The sequence below is a fragment of the Aplidium turbinatum genome, chromosome 9 (genome assembly GCF_918807975.1).
Source record: "Aplidium turbinatum chromosome 9, kaAplTurb1.1, whole genome shotgun sequence".
NCBI classification, from domain to species: domain Eukaryota; kingdom Metazoa; phylum Chordata; class Ascidiacea; order Aplousobranchia; family Polyclinidae; genus Aplidium; species Aplidium turbinatum.
In genome coordinates this window covers 7,022,299-7,049,188 of record NC_137480.1, presented here as the reverse complement: position 1 = coordinate 7,049,188, position 26,890 = coordinate 7,022,299, and the positions used below count along the sequence as shown (strand labels likewise).

The 26,890-nt window shown below is 37.2% G+C and overlaps 1 protein-coding gene across 2 annotated transcripts; it reads right to left on the bottom strand.

The window, feature by feature from the left end:
- Positions 1-3,191: 3,191 nt before the first annotated feature.
- Positions 3,192-26,396, bottom strand: LOC145777046 (polypeptide N-acetylgalactosaminyltransferase 4-like). 2 transcript variants are annotated; one of them, XM_082588319.1, is made up of 13 exons: positions 25,963-26,396; positions 25,404-25,624; positions 24,376-24,542; positions 23,706-23,855; positions 22,966-23,092; positions 8,176-8,283; positions 7,685-7,802; positions 6,617-6,796; positions 6,250-6,393; positions 5,497-5,604; positions 4,480-4,626; positions 3,861-3,999; positions 3,192-3,635 (listed from the first exon to the last, which is right to left on the bottom strand). In XM_082588319.1, the coding sequence occupies exons 1-13, from the start codon at positions 26,281-26,283 to the stop codon at positions 3,451-3,453; spliced, it is 2,115 nt and encodes a 704-aa protein (XP_082444445.1). In that variant the 5' UTR covers positions 26,284-26,396; the 3' UTR covers positions 3,192-3,450. The 2 variants fall into 2 exon arrangements, with proteins under 2 accessions (XP_082444445.1, XP_082444446.1); XM_082588320.1 differs by lacking the exons at positions 3,192-3,635; positions 3,861-3,999; positions 4,480-4,626; ... (3 more) ...; positions 7,685-7,802; positions 8,176-8,283 and adding exons at positions 10,555-13,092; positions 14,640-14,786; positions 15,120-15,230; ... (1 more) ...; positions 17,054-17,242; positions 17,793-18,009.
- Between the last annotated feature and the right edge of the window lie 494 nt (positions 26,397-26,890).

The window sequence follows — 26,890 nt, the reverse complement described above, 5'->3', positions numbered from 1 at the left end:
ATGCTTCGAGACTTGGCAGCTAGTGCAGCAGATGTAAAATGTGAGGCTAAAAGTAACTATTTGCATTCTTCTTCACAATCTTCAGTGTGTCTTATCTCACCATGATTACGTTGCAAGAAACGTTAGTTAGGTGATTATGTTTACCATGAACAATTGAACATACTTTAAAAAATTGACTAGGTTATTCAAATCGGACTTGACTGTGCACATGTGCCATGTGCCATGCACTTGAATTGTGCCATGCAAAAATTAAAAAAATGGTCCAGAAGGGACCTATGCACCAGTGCTTGCCGGGACTTATGCACCACTGGTGCATAGCACTGCACCACCTATGCACAACCACTGGTGCATAAGGTCCCACTATTTAAATTATCATATTCCTTCATAGAAAATGCCTACATTTAAAGTCCCACACTCTATCGAGCTCTGAGGATGATATCGAATTGCCATTGCCAGTCAGATGGCGATGTTTCTGAGGCTTTTACCTCAGAATCTGAGGAAAATACGGGGCTAGAAACAAATAGCACTGTTCCTACCACAATTGAAATTGAGGCTTTTGCAGTTGTGCGGGTATATGTATCGCCAAACAAATTTAAGAACTTTATAGCTAAAGTTATTTCTGGGCCTGATTCTGATAATGACTGTTAGATTTTCAACAGGTCCTTGATAGGCCTGCCTTTCGTTTTACTGCATTACTCCCGTTAATTTGTGTATTCGCCACCTAGCGTCGTTTCCCCTTTATTGTTGGTAACGACTAGAACATCACACAACTAAGGCAAAAGAGCCACGCAGCTTGAGTCCTGTCTTTGTCATGAGTTACCAAGGGGGGTGGGGGGCACTTGTATACCTGGAACTGGTATATAAGTCCCCCCACCCCTCTTGGTAACTCATGACAAAGACAGCACTCAATGGACTGACTCTTTCGCCTTAGTTGTGTGATGTTCTAGTCGTTACCTTCATTGTTATGTTATCGCTGATTTGCAAATGGCAACATTCACCACGACATTGTCATCAGTGCTCTCATTTTACGGGAATTTGTCCCTAAATCGGGACTTTTGACCACTTTTAGGGACAAGTTTAGGGAATTTGGTGATTTGGGGATTTTAGCAGTTTTGTCTTGTTCGCTTACAAAATAAATGGAAGCTCTTTTGTGAAGTTTTCTTCCATATTTGAGTTTATCTTTAGCAAAGAGGAAACACAAAATTGATTGATTGATTGAATCTTTATCCTCGGACTGGAAAAGCTTCTTGCAGAGCTTGATCCTGGCAGTTTCCCATACTTTTGTAGACTAGAGGTTTTGAATCACTGACGCAGGCCCGGTCACCGCAATTGACAGAGTGAAGTTTTTCCGTTTGTTGAAGTCTTGTTGCCGATTCAAATTGCTAACTATTGCCATGTTCAAATGCCCCAGTAGAACAACTTTTTAGCAACTTGAAAGACATTAAAACTGACCACAGAAACAGTTTAAAAAGAAAAAGTTTAGTTGGTTTGTTACACACCCAACAAGGTATGAAGTCAGCTGGCTTATCAGCTGACAAACTGGGTGTGATTGAGCTAAATTGTTGAAGTTGGCAAGGGCTGTAAAGAGCAGTTACAGATGCTGAAGCACATGAACTAATTGCTAGTCGAATTAGCTCGTCGAATGTCATTTTTAGCATGTGATAAGCAGTGGTAAATCTTCACTGTATCCCTGTAATGTTAAGCATCACTGTAAATTTAAAATAGGCTACTGCTTTTTACTTTGAGACTTAGCAGACTAACAACAAATTCATGCTTTTTGAATGTTTTTGCTAGTGTTTTTGCATAGTTTTTGTTTTTGCTAGTGTTTGCAGCGCCCTCCTGGGGGGCGTTTGCAACCATGAAGGGGGCCCTGGCTATAAAGTGGCCGATTGGGGAACGCTGAGAGTCATTCGGGGCAGTTACAAGAAGAGGATTGCAAAGCAGTTTTTTTCATGTTTCGCCTCAAAGAAATACAAAAGAAGACGGTGACTATAAGAGCTCTGTGCCAGATATTGTGGCAATTATGTTGGCAACTTCGCTTCGCAGTGCCTTGCAAGTTTGTTGAGGTCGTAACGCATGACTTACTTTGAATCACTGCGATTACGCAAATCCGATCTCACGATCCGAGAGTATTTTGATCGAACGAGTTTTAAGTTTACCTACTGTTTCAGGAATGCGAATTCCATTTCTTCTAACTTTGTGTCGTCATAATTAGGTTTTCATTAATTCACTGGAAAAGTGAGGTTGGAAAACAGCAACTGCATCCAAAGCAATATTGCCTAAGGCCCTACATAGTGAGGGTATGATCAGAAGCGTTTGATTCAAATCATTTAATGCAGTCAGAAGAAGAAAGCTTGGATGTAGAAGAACACCCTCATTCCTCAACCTCATCCGTCTCATTAGAGTTGGATTTTAAGTTGTGGTGAATGGAAAATAACTTTAGTTTTACTTTTTTTTCGAAGGGGCTTTTGATACTCTGTTCGTTGTACAGGGGGAGCACTATTAAAAAAACTTAGAGGAAGATTCCATTTTAAACTTTTCTTATCCGATTATCACTGAAAGCTTAATTACTCTCACTGAAAGCTTAAATTTATCACTGAAAGCTTTGATTCTTACCTGATCATGCTTGTTGTGTGTACTAAAAATAAAACAAATTGCATAAAAGTTTGTGTTTTCAAATAACAGGACGTTGCATAACTGGTCTCTAGTACTAGTAGAGTTTAAAAAAAAAGCAAGATACCTGCTGGTTGCTGATAAACCGCAGTGTATCCATTAGTTGTGAAGTAGACATTTACGTCATAATAGCGCAATTGGCCTTGTTATCTGGTGGTGTTGATGTAACCCAACCTCATATAACTTAACGACACGTAACTCAACTGCATGCACCTAAACCAGTCCACCGCATACAAAAAGCCTGGTTGTGATAGAAGCTTGAATTGCTTTTCAATTTAGTGCATAGATCACCACAAAAACAACTACCCCAACAAGTGTGTGATCTTCATGTTGAAAAGGCCCGAGCTTGTCAAACCACACTGTGCAAACAAAACATACAATTCGCATTCAGTTTAATTATAATTAATATTATCCACAAAGTCATCAGTGCGAGATTTTTGTATTGATTACATCAAGTGTCATTACAATTGAAAAAAAAAAAACGGTCAAAATTAATCGTTTTTCCAACATACCGGTATTTTAAAGTATCATACTTACTGTAGCCTACTGTACAGTAGAATACTGTCATTCTGATAACTTTACATTATAAACTTCCGCATGGGCTGCGATTACAGACAAAACATAATCATCATGATTTAGTTCTCATCACTTCACATTCTTATTAACTATAGGCCATTCATCGCATAAAACGCAATCGGGTCTACCTATCTACCGTCTACAATAATTACAATAGATTTATTAAGCTCATTTTTAGGCTATTTTTCCATTGATGATACGTTAAGTTTGGTTTGTTTGTTTCAAAGGGACCTCTTCAATAGCAACATCTTTTTGAACATTTGCGTTTTCATGTGTTGGTATTTCCGCACTTTTTTTCGCTGTTATTAGGTTTGAATTGTTAACAGTTTCCGTAGAGTTTGCCGGTTCTGCTATTTCTCCAACTTCAAAAACTTCTTCCACGTGTTCTAGAATTGTAAGTATCGTTACCTTTTTCCATCAATAACACAAAACAGTAATAGCAATAACCAACAAATAAGTAATCGAAATCAACAACATTGCTTATAAAATCATTCCATCTATAAAATCGCTTGCAAGGCAAGAGAATGCAGATTACTCTGATTTACTAATTGCTTCTTTTACCCTTCTCGTTTTAGATTACTTTTGCTTAATAGAAGTAAATCATATTTCACCTTCTTGATAGCCATCTTTTTGGCCAATCTTCCAAATTTGACTGGTACCTTGTTTTACACATCTGAGAAGAGTGGCACTAAGCCTATGCAGGTTCGCAGTAAGACAAAGGTTCGATGCAGAATGGTAGATGTGCCCGTCCTGTCGTATTTAAGCAGATTAGTAGTTTATAGATAGTATACAAATATCAGTTGATAAGATGTACGACAAGGGCTGAATAGTAGAAAAGGTTTGCAATAAATTTTTGGATAAATCTTTATATTATGCTGTACATAGTGTGGTGGCTTTGATTTTATCTGCTTATACTGTACTTGTACTTATACTGTATCTGCTTATACTTATGCTGTATATATCGTATATATACATTCTTAGTGTACCTGTAGGCCTACTCTTGATTTTTTTAAAGGTTTGACGTGGTATTTTGTATCGAAACGAACTTTCAGACGAAAATACTTGTTAATGTCCTCAATGTTGGGGTGATTTAGTGAGAAAATATTAATCACAGCCTTGCATTGTAGTGTTCATGTTTCCAGTTTTTTTAATCATCATGCACAGATTTAATCACAACAGTTTGTTTTCATTTGTTCTGGATATTCATCGTCAATGGCAGGCAAGACTTACAGGTAAAATAATCCACTTTTGTGAGTCTGGCACATCGTGCCAAGGGTAGCGGCACTTTTCCGTCCATACTTCATGACCATGAGCAGCCAGGCACAGTTCAGAAATAGTATTTTGACGAATTTCTCCTTGTTCGGTCAATTCGAAGTACTAGAAAAGAAAGCCACTGTCGCTTCATTGCAGAAAAAAGGAAGAATAAATTTAAAACAATTAATTCAAAAGAAACATATCCATTTCCTATCTAATACTAACGAAGCACAACACGTTTAATCTGTAAAATATTGACATATAATCTAGGTTTATGTCTTGACAGTTTTTATCAATGCGTCACGCTTATGGCATACGTCACATGTATGACCAAGAGCGCCAGCAAGACGCTTAAAAACGTCGGTTCGATCTATGTCGAAAGTGCGCGGCTGTGTCTCAAGCAATCAAATAATCAAGTCAAACTAAAGATATTGCAACTTTTTATTACTAATGTTCCGCTTGCAAATAATTGAACAAAGTTGATCAACAGAGAATAAGCTTGCCATAAATTCTAGTTTTTTTTACATCCCTTGGTGAAAAGCTCATTACTCAGAGTGAAACTCTGCCTGTAATTTAGCTGTAATAGTGACCTTACCAATTGGTAGAATATGATTGATAGGTGACTAAGTAACAGGGTTACAGTCATACATTTTTCTAGATTATCATAAAAGTTTGCTCAGTGGTTAAGCACCTGACTCAAGATCAAATGGCGGTGGTTCGGCTCTCGGGGTGTGTGCTGGAGCAACGCATTTCAGGACTGCTCTTCATTCAGTGGCACTTAATCAATGGAATAATTCCCCGGGCCTGCGTCGGTGATTCAAAGCTTCTACAAGTATGCGAAACTTCCGGGATTAAGCTCTGCAAGAAGCTTTCCCAGTCCGAGGATAAAGATCAAATCTAATAAATAAATGAAACTCATCTTCTTTGAAAACCTTTTTCCAGACACATAGCTTTACACGAAACAGATTTTCCTAGTTTTTATAAAACATTTACCTGTCCTTTACCCAGCCCGGCACATTTGTCGATGTCAATTACCGACCCAGGGTTTCCGTGGATATTATTCGAATCCAAACAATAATCTTGACTGAAGGAACAATGTATCTACAAAAAAATTTACAATGTTAAAAAATCCAAATCAAATGATATTTTTACCCATTTCCAGTGCAATAAACAATAGAAGAATGTGAGGAATCTAAATGCTTGGCCAGACCCGAAGTTGGTTCAAACCTAAAAAAAGAAAGCTCTGTTTTTGGAATGAATATAATTGACAAAAACAAGTTCGCTTGGGTAAAGGTCTACGTATTTGAAGCCCTAATTTACTTTAAAAATTGGCTTAGCGTAAACTTAGGGCCTAGTTTAGAAACCAGAAAATACCGATCTGGTTTCTAAACCTGGGCCACAATAAAATTAGTGTTCACAGGATAACAGCAGATCAGGCAAATATGCTTTATTGTTATATATTTGCAAAAGAACTAGGACAAAGTAGCCTACGTATAAACAGTGATCTTGCAGAGTACATTCAAAAGCAAAACTTCGAATGGCACTTCTAAAATAGGTCAAAAATGAATATTATGATATTACAACTGCAAAAACATCGTAAAAGCGTATAAACGGAAATAAAAAAAACTTTTTCGTTATCTACTGGTCCATGGGGAATATAGTAAAGAAAAATCAACTCTTAAACACATATTTTAAATCTAATCCCATTATGAAATAGGCTACATTCTGTTGTGCAGTATAGTATACCTCTCCATGTAAAACAATCTCTTTGTGAGGGACAATGTATAGATCAGGATACACGTCGGTCAAGTACCATTGGAAGTTGCCGCACTGTAGTTCGTCGATTAACATCAATCGATCACTGACATCCGGGACATCCAACTTTCTAGCCTAGATAAAAATATTTGTCATTATCAACACGATAATAATTCATATTATACTGATTTTTTATTATAAAAAATAGTTGATTTTTTATTATAAAAAATAGTACAAAAGAATACTTTCTGCAAGTGTCATTTAAACTTCTGTCAACTTATTTATTACAATTTGGTTTTATAGTTTATTGCAAACCCGATAAATAAATAAAATAAATAAGATTTTCAGGTAAACTTACAAGAGGAGTTCTTCTATAAAACATCCACTTGTAATCTCTCATCCATGTCTCTGCTACTCTCATCTTGTTTCGCACTCTCGCTTCCTGCTCCTCTCGAAGAGCGTGAGGTTTTCGTTTTCTTCCAACGTGACCTACTCGTGAACACGGATTGATTTCGAGGGAGCCACCACACATCCAAGTCTGAAGCATCAAAACATGTCCGTTTTTTGAATTTCTGTTTGAAATATTGAAGTTTTATCTATTGATGTCTTTGGAGTTTCTGAGAACGAGAGTCCATGTTTGTATCACCTCAGGTTGTTTGATATTCATGTGTTCCCGGACTACATCGAAAGGGTAATGAAGAGAAGCTTATAATTTTGGTTTTCAAATGCGAGACTTTCTACTCCAACTACTTCTTTCTACACCACTTGGGGAACTGATGATTGCACAATAATTGTTGATGATATGACGGTAGGCTTATTCTTTCTCAATGCAACAATTACAAGAAAAGGTATACACACCACTTCCACCATTCATGTGTAGCTAAATGATTTTCTTACTCCACAGTTTCAAGTATATGTTAGAAGGACAGGCAGGTAGGTGGGTGTCTTTATCGGGCACGAAGGAATTGTGGTTGGCTGTTTTTTGTCTCACTTTCACTTTTTATTATGTATCTCCGGAGATGTTTAGTTTATTAGTTTGAAAAGAAGTTGAGTGTCAAACACGAATTGGTGTCTACATTAATTTTGTCTTCTGTCTGAGTTCAAAGTACAACGGAATCTTCAGAGATAAAATTTACTTTCAAGGAAAACTAAGATTTCACTTTTGACAAAGCGAAAGTCCTCATGTTCCAGATATGACGAGTCGCTATGATTAGTTAAAAAACTTGAACTTTTTTTAAGATTGCTACGAATAGGCCTATAGGTTTGTCTAAGGTTAATAAAGGCTTGATTATAGACTTTGATTTTAGACAATTTTTCGCATCATTTCATATTGCTACTGCTCAGAAGTTTTAAACTCACCGTTGATTTTGTCTTTTGAAGCAATGTTTTAGCAACATTTCCAAATGACTTAGTAGCAACAACTTACCCGAAATGAAAGTTCAATATTTTCTGATCCTGTTCCGTTCATTTCTAAATCGTAGCCTCCCAGCTGATAGAAGTATTCTTTATTCATTGAGAATACCGCCCCTGCCATCACTGGGGTTCTGTGAGGTAACAATAAGGTTTATTTCGTTGGCCGATGAAATAATATTCAAAGTGAAACGCTTCGACATTTCCATTGACCGATTTAAGGTTCTATCCAAAGACAGGCCTGACTTCCATAAGAAAATCTTGGAATGTCTGCAATTCGCCATAAAGCAATAGTCTTTTGCTAAACAGGCAGTTTGAATTTTGCTGCACGTCTTTTCTGCTCGACGTTTTGTAATTGCAGTATTAGGCTACAGAGAAATTAAAAGGCATAAACCGAAGGCCAATAAATTGTAGGTCAATTTAGTAGGCTGACGCAGTCCATCTCAATAAACTCTAAATATTTTTTTCTTGGTGTGAGACACGAGGGATATAGCAGCAAAAACTTACGTGAATGGCTCGTCTCGTTTTTTGGTTTGTATTTCCATTCCTTTGTTTCCAGGTTGTGTTGCCCAATGAAACTCCAGCCCCCATCCAAAAGCTCCTAGTGGTACATGTCTGAAATAAAAAAGTTCCATGACTAAAAGTCAATCGAAACTATTTTTGTGTACACTTGGGAGCTAAACTGCTGCGAACGTTGAATCAATGTAAAAAAGGCTGACTTGCTGGCTGGATATTTAGGGAATGATTGTTGAGTCTCCTACAAGTCAGCAGTTGTGAACTGAGCAAGCGACAACTGAGCTAGCAACATTTCAGCAAGTGGCTGAAGTTGGTAAATGATGAAACCAATCAAGCAACAACTGAGCAAGCATAACTTGGCATATCACAACTGAGCAAATTTAGTTTGGCAAGCGATGGCCAAGCAAATCCGAATTGAGCAAGTAAATCTCATTTTCTGACTTGACAGTAGCTAAAATGTAATTGCTGAGTTGAAGCACTTGCTGAGTTAGGGTTAGGTCGCATGCTGAGTGGTCCTACTGTTTGGTCCTGTCCGGAGCCTCTTTGCAACTGGAGTTGTTTAAACTTTCTTTTGCAAGGATAGCACAAGGTGGCTGGAAATAGATAATTCTCAATCCTACCGTGCCTTTGTTGAGTTTGATAAACTTTCATTGATTTCAATGGAAAAAAAATCATTCTTTTAAAGCCGTGAAAGTTGAGTTAATTTCTAGCAACACTTTATTGCTTAAAAAATTAATGTCCTTTCCTGCCAAGCGCCAAGAACCCTCTTTGGCAGAAATTCTTCTTTTCACCTTCTGTGTCTACCAGTGTTCGTGCTCTGTGCTTTTTAACGTAACCAATAACGCGATATAGTTAATAAAATTTTGATACTAAAAAAGGTTCAAAAACTCGCTTTATAAATATAGAACAGCACAAAGGCACGCATGCATTCGATAAGTGGATCATAGTTGCACAATGTGCCATTAAGCTAGAGATGAGAAAGTCCAAAAGGGGAAATTGAAAGCTTCTGCTGCATGGATAATAATAATTTCTCTCTCTCTTGAGGCTTGTTGTCTTTCATTTGTTAATTGATAGATTAGGCAATTAAAGCGACTAACATTCACCATCCTTGAATAAAAGTTTTTAAGCTACTTTTCTTGCAAAATTTATTTTTAGCAAAGGAAAGCAACATTGCAAATTACATAATATTATAGAAATTTAAATAAGTCGGTCGATATTTTCTGCCTTTGGGTCTATATTCGTGTTTAATGTAGGCTTCTAAGTAAACCATGTGAAGTGCTTTATTAGGAAGACATCATCTGAATGACCAACTGCTGTTGCCAACAATTGTATAACACAAACACATTGGTTTTGAATCTTTATCCTCGGACTGACAAAGCCTTGATAGGTTTATCCTGGTAGTTTCACATACTTGTGATACTTGGCAGAGTGAAGTTTACCGATTGTTGAAGTGTTGTTGCCGGGAAAATATTTTATTCATTAGGTGTCGCTGAAAGGAGAGCAGTCCTGAAATTCGTTGCTCAAGCGCATACCCCGAGAGTCGAACCAGCGCCGCGTGATCTTGAGCCGGGCGCGTAACCACTGAGCTAACGGGGCGGACCTGGACACATAGCGGATACGATTGTGTGTACTTTTACAACACATGTATATTAGGGTGTCCCACTTTTAGGCGACTTCTCAGGAAAATTAGGTTCGGGTCAAATTCTGACTGGAGTTTTGTCACTGATTTCAAAAATGACGTTATTTTTTCATTATAACGTCATCTTGATGTGCCAGCTAGCAGATTTTTGCTATTTTGGCCTTATCACGATTATGGTAAGAGCTAAAGTTGGAATTTGCGGCAAAATGACCGGAAGGGACGATTTCCTATTTGTTGTCAATACAATATGAAACGCTAACTGCAACAGAAAAGGAATTATTTTGAAAAAACATGTTTTTGCTTATTTTTGGACAAAAAAAATGAGAAACACGGCAATTTTACAAACCGAAGACTCTTATATTTTTCGCTTGACTCTACAGCCCTAGTTGGAACGGTAAAAAAATGACAAGTTTTGTCGCCTGGGTTAGAAATTTTGTAAGTTTTACCCTCAAAACAATGTTTGTCGTATACTTCAAACTTTATTAATGTTTTTATAAGTTTTTTTTACTCCAGCTATACCAGTTAGCAAATTTAGTCATTTATGTTGACTCAACGTCTACAAACAGTGAATGAACGTAACAATTATCAATTTAGCTGATTGGGTGTAGGCTATAACTGCTCTCATTTGTCAAGAACGAAACTTTGCCTTCGAGTCAATATCCTAGTAAGCGTTCATTACGAAATACACACTCTGCCACATTGAATAAAGATATCTCATTTTTTTGTTTTATTTAAAGAATAAATCGATTTTCTATTATGCTAAATTTCTTTTCGGATGTAGTAACTTTTCTCAGCAGAGTTACACGTATCAAAATATCTTGTGTAATACTGTATACCAAACTTACTTCACATGATTAATCAAAAAATTAACTTTTCAACAGCGTATTGAATGAAACTTTCAGGACTGTCTCTATTCAGCGGCAACTAATGGATGGAGTAATTCCCCGGTAGCAACACTTCAACAACAATAAAAAAAACCTTCACTCTGTCAATCTCGGTAACCGGCCCTGCGGCAAAAGCCTCTACATTCTACAAGTATGCGAGACTACCAGGAATAACTTATCAAGGCTTTATCTGTCCTAGAATAACGATTCAAAACCAACCAACTTCCGTAGCTATCTAACGACAAAATTCGCAATAAATAAACAAAGCAATAAAAGCATAAGCAAATCCTCATACTAAAGGTTCTTGTGGCCCACTCAGACAGGCTACTGTACACAGAAAATCAACAGTTTTTACATTGATTCAACTTCTGCAGACGTTGAATCAAGGCATAATACTGTTGATTTTTTGTCGGGATAATTACCGCAAAGAACGACACCCAATCGTCAAACTCGGTGGTTAGGTGTTATCGGTGGTTAGCCCGCCCCGATAGCTCAATTGGTTAGCGCGTCACTTCTGGAACAAAGAAGCTTCAAGATCAAGCGGCGCTGGTTCGACTCTCGGGGTGTGCGCTTGAGCAACGCGCGTTAAGGACTGCTCTCCATTCAGCGGCATCTAATGGATGGAAAGTTCCCCGGCAACAAGACTTCAACAACCGGAAACTCCACTCTGTCAATCTCGGTGACTGGGCCTGCGTCAGTGATTCAAAGCCTCTACAAGTATGCGAAACTCCCAGGATTAAGCTCTACAAGAAGCTTTCCCAGTCCGAGGATAAAGATTCAATCAATCAGGTGTACGATGGTGATTTAATCATCCAACACTAATAATCAACTATGGTCAAGCTTCCAAACGCTTCAAACATCAAGACCAGAGGTGTTCAGGAACAGCATCCGGATCTTACTGTTTTCAACGGATCCAGATCGGATCTGGATCTCTTTTTTTTTATTATAGAAACCTAAACTTGCATGAGTTTTTTCAAAATTTGTACATAAACACGAAAATTTTGGATAAGCTCCTGGCAACACTTCCTAACCTGGAGAAAGTTTTGAACAATGACGTTACTGTTGAATATATACCATGCCTTTGCCTGGCAAGTGCCATGCCTTAAATGTTTTGCAAACATCTTTTAGCAAAAAATATTAATTTTTTAACGTGTCATGTGAAATATTTTTAATGAATTTTCAGAAGCAAAATTAATTCGGGTCTGTTTCGGATCCGGATCTCAATTGGACCAGGATCCCAAACAGCTTGGATCCGTATACCCCGGTTCGAGAGAAGAACGCTTCTCAAGTCAAACTCAGCCAATAAATGATATTATTGTTATATCACAATGATAAGAAAAGCTTCAAAATCCAACAAGTAAAAGTAACTGGAAATAAATCGGTTATTCTGCTACAATATATTCCTAACGAGTAGAATTCCCCGTTTGCAAATTACAAGTGGATAGCAACAGAATAAAATTAGAAGTAGGTGACATTAGGTAATTTCCCCGTTTCGAACGGAGTGACCAATCCAAAAGTCTGAATCAGATAATGAACAAATAAATGACAAGTTTGTCAGTTAGAAAATAGTTAAAGAGAATGACGTCATGATTTGTCATGGCAACATGTCAACGTCACAGTGGCATCATGCTGATGAAATAAAATATAACAAAGTTTGTGATGAGAAGGAAAGTTTTTGTGAAACAAAGTTGTTATATGCCAGACTGGCAAAATTTGTCCTTTCAGGATTCATTTAACATATGAGGACGTTAAATAGATGCCAAAAAAAACTTTTGCTACTTGAATTAAGAAAAAATTAATATTACTGTTAAGTTTCTACTGAGCGTAGCGTTTTTTGGGCGTTTGACAACTCCATGTATACTGATGTGATATCACAGTAAATTTGTATGACACCGAAACATGTAACTAAAATGACAATGTTTTTAGTTCTCTACAGTCTATGCCTTGCTTGGAAAGCAACAACGGTCTCTGTAAAACATCTACGCTTTTACGTTGAAGACATCAATGATGAAAGCTAAATATACGTCGGAAAAAAATAAATATTTATCCGCATGCTTCTAACTACTTTCTTCAGCAAAGAGAATCCATCGTTTTTGCGTTAATCTGAGGTCTCGCTACGTTCGATCAACGCAGAAACATATTCGTTTGCATGGATCTGTTATCTAAGCACTACACCAACTACACCAACAAAGTTTCTCCCGCTTCTGCTGATACGCGCATCGATCAATGCCGGTTGCGAGAAATCTTCCTCCTAAAGCATCATCGCATAGAGAGCTCTTTTACAATCCACTTTTGGGTTGGATCTTCGACGCAAGATTTCAAGAGGATGCTCCTATCTTCAGCTTCCATGCATTTGCTTGATGCGATATGTCGCAGCTGGCCCGACTGTATAAAATATAAAATTGACAAATGAACTTTAGATTGTCACCTCAGAAAAATTTAAAAAATATTTACACGGGAGTGTGACTTCCAAGACTCCAAAGCTTCCTCGTAGTACCACACCATAGTCATGTATCAACCATCTAAAAAAAGACGTAAGAACTGTTTCTGCTATTATAATTTTTAGCGTTTGGTTCTTTCCATTGATTTTACCGCTATGTGGCATAATTAGAGCCAGAAAATCATGTAACTCAAGACTGTTCTTCGTCTTTTTTTTTCGGTAAAACTGAAAAGAAAACCACTTTCTTCAGAAGTTACGCTTTTGTCAGAAACTGTTTTCTCAAAAAAATGAAACTTTAATCTAAAAATTTCAAGCAACTTCAAATGGTTATAGGTGAATTGTTCGTAAACAGTTGTTCGTAAAACAATTGTTCGTAAACAGTTGTTCGTAAAGTTAATTCTTCGTAAAACATTTCTTCGTATACATCAATTGTTCGTATAGTGAATTGTTCGTAAACAGGTGATAGGTCAATTGTTTGTGAACAACTTTTCAGTTGTTACTCAGGGGCGCCGGAAGCGGGGGGCATCATGGAGGGACAGGGGGGCAATGGTGCTCTTTTAAAGTCATGTAAGCCACTGCACATTTTGCAATACAGTATAACAATTTCTGCTATTCGCTTTTAGCCTAATTATAACACAGGCCAACAAAAACTTTTGGCACAAATAAAGATGAGAGTCATTTTAAAGTATTTCAAGTCCCCTGATTCCGAAAATGCACTTAGTTTTTTCGAATTGGCTCTAGTTTTCGAGATATTCGACAATGAAAATATTTTTGAAATCGTTAATCAAAAGCTCAAAATAATATTCAGAGCACAATTTCTGCAACACACTAGGCATGATGTCCTTCTTTGTATACCGAACACTTGTATCATTACTCGATAGTGAGCTGATAGATGAGCATTATCGCTATATATCTTATCTTAAAAGTTTTAAAAAAATTGGCCTTTCAGCAACAAAAGTGCCCTTTTTCATAATCCTGCCCCCCCCCCAGTCAAAAATTGTTTCGGCGCCCCTGTTGCTACTCGTGCGGGACATTTTCTTTGAAAATGCTCAAATTTCCAATAAGTAGTTTCTTGCCCTTGTGCGTTAACCGTTAAGTGCACAATAATCTTTGTAATAAAGCTGGCCACCATACAAAAGTTTTGGCTTTCCTTTTTCGCTGCCATTCTGAATCAGGGGACTCTACACTCTGTCTGCTCGTCTACAGCACGTCACATCTAGCACATCTCTAGCATATACGCTACCCTAATTAATTGTTCGTAAAGAATTGTACCTTAACTGTTTTACGAACAATTAGTATTACGGTCAATTGCATGCACGAAGAAATGCTTTACGAAGAATTGTGTTACGAAGAATTAATTTTACGAACAATTGTTTACGAACAATTGTTTTACGAACAACTGTTTACGAAAAAAACGTCGGACACCACTTCAAATACTTTTAGCAAAAATAAAAATGTACATTTTTTGCAAAATTGGAAATTGTTCACAAACCGCAGTTATGACCCATTTCTGGTCCGACGGCACCTCACTTTTTGGATACAAGCAAGCTACAGTTACAATGGAATCTCCGCTGGGTTGAAGACATAACTCTGATACAAAGTTGTGCCGAATTTCACCTTGTCTGGTGAATTCAAAATCCTACATAAAATCAAGAAATCAGTTGAGAAATAAGTCTTGGACTAAATATCATCTAGCCTACGTTAAAATATTCTAAACTGGTTAAAACTTTTACCGAGAAAACTGTGTCAACAAATTTTACATAAAGTTTTAACCGAAGCAATCATACGCCTGCCATGGCTAACAGAAAAAAAAATATGGAGAAGGAGCGATCTTCCTGGCGTCAGCACTAGCTGTTTTCTTTTCTATTTCAAAAAACATAAAATTGTTTACCAATGCGATAGTATCTTGTTGTAAAGTAAATTCAAAATGTCAAGAAATACCAATTGGAAGCGTGCAACCACAAAACGTCACCTGATTCCCACCCATTTGATGACAGGCATACATGCCTATCTTAACATTAGGCTTTCCATCTGGGTTGCCAGAGTCCATACAATACTTTCCATTCCTAGCAACATTTTGCCACTGCAACAAAGAAGAATCAATCAAGGAGAAATCAAGGAAGCAAAACAACTATCAGCTACTTCATTCCTTCAGGTAGAGAGGTTACTTTTTTAATTTATTCAACAATGTATTCTTCTTGCACGAATAACCTACGACAAAATTCAAGCTGTTTTTTTTTGGAAAACGCAAATAGTTAGTTGCTTACGTTCTTTATTTTTGGAAATTGTTTCAAAGCTAAAAATAGTACACCCACGCATTGTGAAGCAGCGCTTGAACTACGTCAAAAAATAAATTAAAACAAACACTTGTTTATTAAACACTGCCACTTGAATCTACCAAACAAGACAGGTTAAATATCCCACCTCTCCATTTTTCAGTATGTCTTCACGAGGAGGAGCATAAAGATCTTGGTATATATTAGTCAAGTACCACTTGAAACTGTGACACTGCAAGTCTTCACGCAACTTCTTCCTCTCTGTCAAGTCGCCACTATCTACCTGCAACGCAAAAAGTAGAAGCTGCATATGTTGAAGCTTGGTGGCATCCCTTCCATCTACAACACCTCAAAACAACAAACAATCATTGTCACTTTCATTCCTTTTGTTCTGTTAATTACGCCAGCTTGTCACTTTAAACGTATTTCGGAATACACCATGGGTTGGTGAAAGGATAGACCCTTTGTTGCAACCGTTCATTCGAACAGTATGGTTGACAAGGGGGTCCAGAGGGACTGTTAGGCCTGGAATCATTTTAAGGGTGCGGCATCTTTCAAGGGACCTTAGAACGAAGAGCACACAAGTTATGTTTTGGAATTCGATTTTTTTTCTTGTTTAAAGGGTACCAACTTTTATTGGTATCAGCCCATATCATCCGAACTGTTCTGTTGACTTCATTCAATGAATAGGTTAAGAATGAGGTCATCAATCAACAATTGGCTAACAGTAAAAGTGGTAATACTTATGTCGATTAAGGTTTAATCGAATACCAAGCGTTACATATCCAGAAATGGTTTCACGTCATGAGACACAGAGTAAACAGCTTATCATTTCCGGGATTAAAACTTTTAATAAAGCAGAGTTGCCAAGTCATTTCTCACAAAGAAGATCCTTATCAGCAATTTGCAGTAGTAGGTCGCCGTGCTTTGGGACAAGACGCTCACTTCAAAGTACATTCGAACTATGAGCTAAATGAAACCGATCTAATTCGAAACTCCACTTGAAATATCGGTCTACAGACAAGTGCTATCGCAAAGTGGTATATGCCACATGAAAGAAATAGCAAGGAAACATTTCATTTGATAGGCCTAGATATGCCATTCACAGCCTTTACTTCAAAATTAGTATCATGTGTCTGTTGTTGTTGCTCTACCTAGTACGCGTAGCAACTCGACAGTTTCTGTCTTTTCCCGTGTATCGATGTGCTACTATATCGTGTAGGCTACTGCATTGTAGGCCACTGAATTTTTATATGCACGATAAGGTGTAAGTCCATAACCTTGTTTCTTTTTCTCGTTCGCCTTTCCTTCAGCACCTACGCCTCTCTAAACCCTAGATTGAAATGAGAGGTGGTTTTCAACAACCAACTTAAGCTGGAAGTCGAGCTAGAGCCGTATTATTAGAAAGCGAACTCCTCAGCCACTGTGCCATCGCACTGGCACCGCATAGCCATCTAGAACACTGTGCTATAGATACAACATTACATTTTGAACTACCCACATGAACACTGCATTGGTCCAACTTTCTTCCGTTGGGCTGTAACTAAGGTCATTTGTACATGTGTACATTTTGATTGAATCATATAATAAATAGTAACAACAATAACGAACAATACGAATTTAAATTTACTTTTTTTGCTCGCGGGACCCTCTTGTAATATTGTGCTTTGTATTCGTCCAGCCAAACCTCGGCAACTCTTTTGCTATTTCTTATGATTACATCACTACCCCCTGGGTGGGAGTAGGGAGCTCGCTTCCGGAACACGTGACCAACGTGAGAACATGGGTGAATTTCCAATGAACCGCCGCATGTCCATATCTACAGAAGTGAAATTTCGCTTTATGAAGTGTCTAAGCAAAACATGTGAAGTGCTTTATGGTGAAGACATCATCTGAATGACCAACTGCTGTTGGCGACAATTGTATGACACAAGCACATGCATGGATTTGTGTACTTTTACAACACATGTATATCTTTGCTAAACTTTCTATCGGGAAGCAAATTCTAATCTTCTTTAAGAAAGAATAGTAGTTGCAGAGCTTCGGTAGAGAGTTTGTCTTGTTTTACCATAAGCACACAAAGTCGAGCCTACTACTTTGCTGTGTGTGCTGAACTGCTGATGGTACAAAAAGAATTGTATTAATCACTGAGAAAAGGTTCAAAATTTTTATTGTTAGGTTGCACGCACAATGTCAACAGTACATGCTGGTATTTACCAAGTAGCAAATTTTTTTTCTTTTTACATTGATTCAACGTCTGCAGACGTTGAATCAGTGTAAAAATACTAATTTTGCTTGCAGGCATATTCAACTGCAAAAATATACCAAGCAGCAATAACAAGAGGGCAAGTAGTTTAATTATTACCTACTCTTAATGACATCTCTATGTTTTCTCCGCCCCAAACCAACATATTTTTGTCATATGTGCCCAAGTAATTGAAGTAGGTCTTGCTCATTGCAAAAAGGCCACCCGCCATGGTTGGAGAGAGGACAACCCTGTCGTTGACAATTTTTTGTCCCCTTGGGATGTTTTGGGGCGACCAATTGAAACCCAAATTCCATGTCAGAATACCTTTTTGCACCCCTCTGTAATAAAATAGTTGGAACACATTTTAATATTTCATATAACTGTGAAAAAATGGATAACTGATAAAATTCTTAGTTTTGTCGCAAAAGCCGTCTATAAATAATCGTAGAAATATATCTCATCATAACTGAGGCAGCTATTGTCGTTGTATGTTAACAATTTAAAGTTAAACACTCTTTGAGCTTTCAAGTTGAAACTCTCTTGATAATGACAACGTACACTAGAGTGTTGCAGGCGCCCCATGAAATTTAAATCTGAGTTTCACCATGCTTACCTTTTTTGTGGTACTGTGTTTAGATCAGTAGACCACAAATATGAAGTTTCATAAATTTTCATCGACGTTTACCTCCACCGCCGAGGCCATTTTGAGGCCCACTTTTTGAATTTTTTTAAGTTTTTTGCCACTAGAGGGTAGTATATAAGTTTTGCAATATTGATGGTATATTTAAAAGATGCACTATGATGTTCTGAATTGTTAAAAAAAAAAAATTGGAGAAATGGGATAAGTATATCCAAAAATATTCAAGTTTTGTCACCAATTTTTTGCACAATACTGCCCCTAGTGATGAAAAGAAAAATTAAAGTATCTTAAAAACTACTCATCATATTGTTATGGAACTTGCATGTACCCCCCCATTTTCGTGGGTAAGGAATATGATTTTAGCAATATTTTTGCAAAATATTACCACTAGAGGGCGGTAATTGTAATTTTGAACTATTTTTCTGTAAAAAGGCGATATTGTTGCATTTCTTGAGCTATGCTATCTGAAGAATACAATTTCATGGCTTATGCACAACAAAATTTATTCAATTGTAAAGAAACTGCATGCATGCATGTACTATATCAATACATCTAAACAGGCCATGTGAGTCTTAGTTAACACAATTTACGCAAAGGCAGTTGTACATCTTCACTGTGTTGATAAATGACGTTTTCTAAGATTTGGTATCTTTCTTCGATTCTCCTCCACCACTTGAATATAGTTTTGCAGATTTTTTTCTTGCTTTGCTAGATGAAGAAAGTCGGATACTAGTTTTACCCCTCTCTCTGCTGAATCATTGCAGACTCTGAGTGCACTTATGATACCATTAGCAGAAGCGGGTCTGCTACTATTCGGTGAGTCCGATTCGGTGAGTTTCTATCCTCTAACCCTAACCCCAAACCGCTAACCCTAAAACGGCAATGATAATTAGGCTACGGTACCCGATAATTTAAAAAAAAAATGAAAAAATCCCCCGTTAAGGGATCGAATTCACCGAATCGGACTCACCGAAACGGGCCATTCCGAGCAGAAGCATAGCCACCACCTACTGTATTTCCCACTCTTTCGGGTGTTTGGCAAGAAAAGTTGTTTAAGTTTGCAAAAGTTCAAAAAACATTTTGCTGCTGGCATTTGCATAGGAGCACAATGAGTTATCATTAACAATGTCTGGCAGCTCTGGCTTTACCGTATCCATTACCAAACCTGTTTGTAACCTGGTCATGGAAACTTGCATTTAAATGCAGCAGAGTTCTAGCCAAAGCTTCCTTTTCATCCATAGTGACTTGTTCGTCCCATAGAGCTAAGCGGATCAGCTCCCCAGTTACATACCATGTGTGCCTACCTAAAGCTTTTAATTTTGTCTAATGCATCATAGCTTTAGATGTCACTTACCAGTTGCAAATCTTCTTGGGGTGCTGATGCAGCAATTGGACAGTTGAACCACCATCCATTAAATACAAAAGTCAACAAATCGCTCTAATTTTTGTATTTGTGACTTGGAAATGATTCCTTGTGGTAGAAAGTCTTGCAGCATTACTATCTTATAGCAATAGAGCTGCTTTCCCATCCACCTTGCTCGATGGACTGCACCGCAGTTCATGAAGTTGTACTGTCCACTGTTGATTCCAATGTACATTGTACACCGCCATCAGGTCTAAAAGTTCTTAGTAGTCACCCCTCTGATAATTTTGCATATCTCTCAAAATTTATAAGTGCTTCCACTTTTCTGCTTTGGGTTGTTACAAATTCTCCAAACTCTTGAGGATCTTTGGTATGCAGTACAGCTGCAGCATGTGGGGTTGCATTGAATCCTTTGTTCCGGAATCTTTTGAATAGTTCAATGCCTGGAGATCTTGACGTTTCGACTTTCAGGGCTTCCCACACATGAGAAAGTATAACTTCTCCAGTACGTTTTCTGCATGCTAGGCAGAGAAGTGGTTTGTCTAGCTTTATTTGAAGAAAAATGCATGCAGCAAAGAGATGGCTTGAAAAATGTTTTGGGTATTGTTTTCATTTTTTTTTCTTACTGGCCATCACTATGCTGCATGCACTTCTGCATGCACTTCTCTTCAAATAAAGCTAGACAAACCACTTCTCTGCCTAGCATGCAGAAAACATATTGGAAAATGTGGTGCAGTCCATCGAGCAAGGTGGGTGGGAAAGCAGCTCTATTGCTAAAAGATAATAATGCTGCAAAATAGAGCGATTTGTTGACTTTTGCACTTTTGTATTAATTTAATGGATGGTGGTTTAACTGTCCAATTGCTGCATCAGCACCCCGAGAAGATTTGCAACTGGTAAGTGACATCAAAAGCTATGATGCAATAGATAAAATTATCAGTGTTGCTGCTTTAAAAGCTTTAGGTAGACACACATGGTATGTAACTGGGGAGCTGATCCCCTTAGTTCTATGGGACAAAAAAGTCACTATGGATGAAAACGAAGCTTTGGCTAGAACTCTGCTGCGTTTAAATGCAAGTTTCTATGACCAGGTTACAAACAGGTTTGGTAATGGATATGGTAAGCCAGAGCTGCCAGACATTGTTAATGATAACTCATTGTGCTCCTATGCAAATACCAGCAGCAAAATGTTTTTTGAACTTTTGCACATTTCAACAACTTTTCTTGCCAAACACCCGAAAGAGTGGGAAATAGATGATGGCTATGCTTCTGCTAATGGTATCATAAGTGCAATGTATCAAGTCTGCAATGATTCAGCAGAGAGAGGGGTAAAACTAGTATCCGACTTTCTTCATCTAGCAAAGCAAGAAAAAAATCTGCAAAACTATATTCAAGTGGTGGAGGAGAATCGAAGAAAGATACCAAATCTTAGAAAACGTCATTTATCAACACAGTGAAGATGTACAACTGCCTTTGCGTAAATTGTGTTAACTAAGACTCACATGGCCTGTTTAGATGTATTGATATAGTACATGCATGCATGCAGTTTCTTTACAATTGAATAAATTTTGTTGTGCATAAGCCATGAAATTGTATTCTTCAGATAGCATAGCTCAAGAAATGCAACAATATCGCCTTTTTACAGAAAAATAGTTCAAAATTACAATTACCGCCCTCTAGTGGTAATATTTTGCAAAAATATTGCTAAAATCATATTCCTTACCCACGAAAATGGGGGGGTACATGCAAGTTCCATAACAATATGATGAGTAGTTTTTAAGATACTTTAATTTTTCTTTTCATCACTAGGGGCAGTATTGTGCAAAAAATTGGTGACAAAACTTGAATATTTTTGGATATGCTTATCCCATTTCTCCAATTTTTTTTAAACATTATTCAGAACATCATAGAGCATCTTTTAAATATACCCTCAATATTGCAAAACTTATACACTGCCCTCTAGTGGCAAAAAACATGAAAAAATTCAAAAAGTGGGCCTCAAAATGGCCTCGGCGGTGGAGGTAAACGTCGATGAAAATTTATGAAACTTCATATTTGTGGTCTACTGATCTAAACACAGTACCACAAAAAAGGTAAGCAAAATCCGAGAGGGTCGGGGCGCCTGCAACACCCTAACGTACACTCGTACAGTACAATGTGTACACTGTACAGACAGGCAAGATTGAAATTATTTAGAAAACGATGCAATTCAATTCTTCAATCGTAACCTTGCTTTGCTGCACCTATGTAAGGATTGTTCCTAAGCATTACAGAATTGTAGTTGAAGAACACAAAGCAGAGTTTAAAGCCATAATAACTATGTAAAGTATTCACACTCTTACCTTTTCAATAATTTGCGGCAACCTGTGCTTGCAAAATTTAACACTTCACCACAAGCATAAACTTTGACCGCTATTTTCTATAATCTAACATTACTAAACGCAATTTTATATAAAAATTGACATCATACACTACATTTCTTTATTGTTACTTGACTTGCTACAAGACCTGAGTGGCGATACTCCAGAAACAAATTTAGTTGCTTTTAAAGTTATCAGTCTAACTTTGAAAGCAACCTTTCTGGCTATGATGATTCCACTAATAATAATGTAAATAATGATTGTAACGTGATGGTTGATTTATTGTCGCTCAACGACAGATAAACATTTTTGATGACTACTTTTTTTGATTTTGTCTCAAGTTTATGGTATGGACACAATATTACCCTGACTTGAAAAAGAGCACAATTGGGACCATGTTTTGTGGTTAGCATGGGCCAGAATCGAACAAACGCTTACCAGAAGCAGTGGCAAAATCACTAAGCTCTGACTTATAAAACTGAGTAATTATTCTACTGTGCAGTGCAAGTTTATCGATTGAATGAAAACTTTATTTTTTTTATAATTTTGTTGCACTCGCCTCTTAATGTCATGAATTAAAAGAGACACATGACTAGGTCTAATTCATTTGGTCTGAAAAGATCTTGGTATTTCTTTTTGGTGAAACAAATTAATGCAAAACCTTTGCGATGTGCTTTGTAAAAATGTTTTCAAGGAGACTTGACATTGTTTATTTTCTGAACTATTACAAAAATTATAAAATCAAAGTAAAATGCTGCTAACTGGCTAAGCCTCTTTTTATTGTTGATTGTTTATTGTAACCAACCATTCAGAAATAGCACAAACAAAGACATAAGAATGTGGGTAGTCAATGGCACTCAATGCATCAAAAATATTCAAGGAAAAGTTTAAGTAAACACTAAAAAATGAAATTTTGATAAGTTGCACTTACCTGGCTGGTGTGAGACCCATTGCAAAATTATCGGAGTTAATGACTTCAATGACTGGACAAACCACTCTTGTAGGGTCTTCTCCAATCCGTTCCAACAAGGGTTCCAACCAATGAGGGGCACATTCACCTACACACAGCATGAAATTAATATAAAAATCGAAAACAACAAAGCAAGGTTAAGTCATCCGAGATAGATCAATGATTTAAATTCGAAATTTGTAGAATTCGCTTTAACCCAACATCTGACGGCTGTGGTTCGATTCCCAGTTGAATCAGTTAAACAGCGCGCTTTAATAGCAGCTAAACAATCAGTGAAAGATAGTCGAAGGAGTCATTTACATGCAACAACACTACAGTCAGCCACGGTAACCAAGCCAACATCGATGGTTCAAAGCCTCTAGCCTACAAGACTCAGAAGCACAATTAACCTTCAAAAGGGAATTTTTCAGATCTGCAGTAAGAATCTGAAAATAGCGCTTGCTAAAGACTATGAAAGTTTCGCTGGTGTTATTTGTGCATATCAACTTCTATATGTCTGCAGTTCTAATTCATACATATGTTTAGGGCATTGCAACTACACGAGGCAGATACAACATACGTGCGAGGGGGCATGGAAAATAAAACTTAATGATATTATGAAAAACTAGGTTTTAGTAGACTTAACTTTACTTTCAAACCTTTTTTTTTTTCAAATACAGAAACTGCAAAAACAAATCCGTTTTAACTAAAATGTCACCTACAGTGGGAGTCGAGAAAAGTCAGTACATTCCCGGTGGCAGCTTCAGCACCAGCCAGTCTGGCCCGGATTAAACCGCTTCGTTCCGGTAATCTGATGATCTTCACAATGTTCAGCGGCTTTACGTAGTCATCAAGTTTCTGTTTTAAGTACTCTGCAATCGGTACCACTTGTTGAGACCCAAGAAGAAGGTGCATTTTCATAAAGAGTATCAAAAAATCATTAAAAAAAATGTAGTTCAAAATAACTGAGGCAGCAAAACAGGTTGCACTCAATAAAATAATCCAGCAAAACATAGAATTTTTTATGAACTTTTATCAAGTGGATTCACTTCAATTGATAATATAGAAAAAATGTAATTCGAAATGCAGTTTTCTCAGCTATGACGTAACCAAACGACGAAAGAATTTAGACGACAACTGCACTACAATATATTTATATATATTATCCCAGCTAGCAAGTTTTTTGCAAGTGCTTTTACAACTAACTTGTGGTAAGTTTGAGGCGCTGACTCCAAATATGAGCTCAGAAGTTTTGTATCAGATCGCAGGATTACGCGGTGCATTTCAGAAAATTTGAGTTAGGATGAACGAAACCTCATCCAATTTTGTTACAACATTTTACGATCTATCTTGCACTCACGTTTATACAAACTAACACTTTTTCTTGCTCACCAAACGTGCTGGCGTCATCCACAAGTATAATCTCTTCTAGAGCCACCTTTGGTGACGTTTCCAAAACGCTATGGACTGTCCGCAAGAGTGTGCACCACGCTTCATTATGAAAAATTATAATCACCGATGTGGTAGGAAGAGGCTTTCTCCACTTTCTCACTTTGCATCTACAAATAAAATTGTGATTGAAAAAACGCAGAGGCAGCAAATTTTCATTGCAGCATAGCTAAAGGTTGACTCGGCCCCAGACAGCAAATCAGTCGTTTTTTACATTGATTCAACATCTGCAGACGTTAAATCAATTTTAGACAGCTAAAACGTTGTTTCGATATCGTAGCTGAAAAAATTCTCAAAACGTCTAAATTGCGCAATAATTGAGAGTCAAGTCTTGTAAAGGTCTGAGACAGCGGTGAAGCATGAACCAGAAGAGGCTTACCAACATGCTAGTGAGAAAAAATAGTCTGGTGTTGAAGATATTGAAGAGTACTTGCGTGGTCATGGTTTGAGATGGTTTGGACATGTTGAACAAATGGATGAGAACAATTTGACAAAGTGAGTTTGGAATGAGGTAGGGACTTAATGAGGTAGTGACAGGAAAAAAGAAAAAAAAAAAAGAAAGACTAAAAAAAACATGGGAGTCACTGTGAAGGATGACCTAACAAAAATAAAATTGAAAATTCAAACGTTATAGAAAAATGGAGGAGTCACTGCGGACTACTGGTCGACCCTGGAATAAAGACCAGACTACTTTGAAGCAAAACAGAAAGAGAGGGAAAAAAACTGATAGGAAAAACATAAAGCTTCCATAAGAGCAGGATGCGCTCTGGGACAATATTTTACAAAATCTTGCTTCAAATACGAACCATCTCAATTGAAAGTCAAACTTACACTGCAAAAGGGAGATTTAATTACCACAGCAAAGGGGATTCAACGTTAGACGCAGGTGCGTCTGAGCGAGAAACTTTTAAATTATGAAACTTAACAGAAACGCTGTCAGAAATACTTAGTTTAAAATAAAAAAAACTTACTCTCGATCTCTCTTGTCTCCTATTGAACGATGAAGAGATATTTGATCACAGACGTAGCGATTGAATGCGTGCTGATCCCAACCTTCTTTGATCTTCTTTTTTGTCTCTTCACTGGTGTCTGTGATGCGAACGGGTTTCCCAAGCTCACCTGGACTGGATGGATCGGTTGGAGGTTTTTCAAACCAAGGCTTCAGTTCTTCCTCTGTGAAGTATTCGTGAACCTAAATGAATAAGAATTTGAAAACAATGAAAAATCACCGAGCATACAAAAGCAGTATTTTAATTAGATTAAAGCATTCAAAGGATACGAAAAATATGTGGTAAGATATTGATATTAAAAGAAATTAACAATTTTTATTGATACTGAAACTTGAAGACGCTGCAAACCGGTTGGTATATCAAAACTTTGTAAAAAAATTAAACTTATTTTTTTATTGTATCAAGCAATGAAATCTTATTGAAAATTGCTACTACATAGATCACGGCAGGCTATTAAAAGAAACGGTGCCTTAAAATCGTATCAAAGTTAATCAAATATAATGAAAAGATTAACTCTAACCGTTGATGATAAAATAGGTTCTTCATCAAAGCCCTTTTTCTGCTCCTCTTCGTCCAATATGTCTTTACCATCCAATCGATGCTGGATTGGAGCCACAGCTTGCTCATGCTCCTCCTCTTCAAAGTCATCTTGGTTCTCGCTTGGAGCATCGGAATCAACATCAAATCGAAACAAAGCTTCATCTGATCTCCCTGGGCCTGTGGTTGCCGCCTGCTTGTTGCTGGTAAGCAAACATAGCAATGCAAAACAAACCAGGCCAACCCCAACACGGATGACCACCGTGCGATACTTTCTCGGTATATGTTTAGTTATTGCACGCATAATGCATTAAATAGTAAGGGAAAGACGGCTTGGCGAAAAACTAATTGATTTCCAGTGAAAGTCACTTCATCAAGTTATTTTATTTTAAACAAATAAGCAGTTAATTGTAATGACTACTTCGAAAAGCTGTATGAAAAAATGAAAAGTTTTATAAATATGTTCAGCACAGTTACAGTACTTCTACACAAACACACGTTATACAATAAATAGTATCAATTAAATTCACAGGTACACGGTTCTTTTTATGTTGTTTTTTATACATTTTTGTCAAATACAGCCAAAAAAGAGACAATGCTAAAACACCTTGTACAATGCTGCTTTATTCAAATGCATAACATTTTTAAAATGTCGAATTCTTTTATTTTTTGACAAAGTTTTGTCAAGAAGAGTTTAGGATTTTTTTGTTTTTGCAGGGTACAAGCTACAACAGCACTGTTCTAACTTTTTAAAATTTTGATGTTTCAAAACTCTGGCAACGAGGTAAGGCAAAACATTGTGAGACTTCATCGATGTTATATAGACAGTTAGACACATAACACAGACGTCTACTTACAAGCAGATCAAAGTAAACCAACCATATGTTGAATTGCAAGCGCACCTTTCCGTT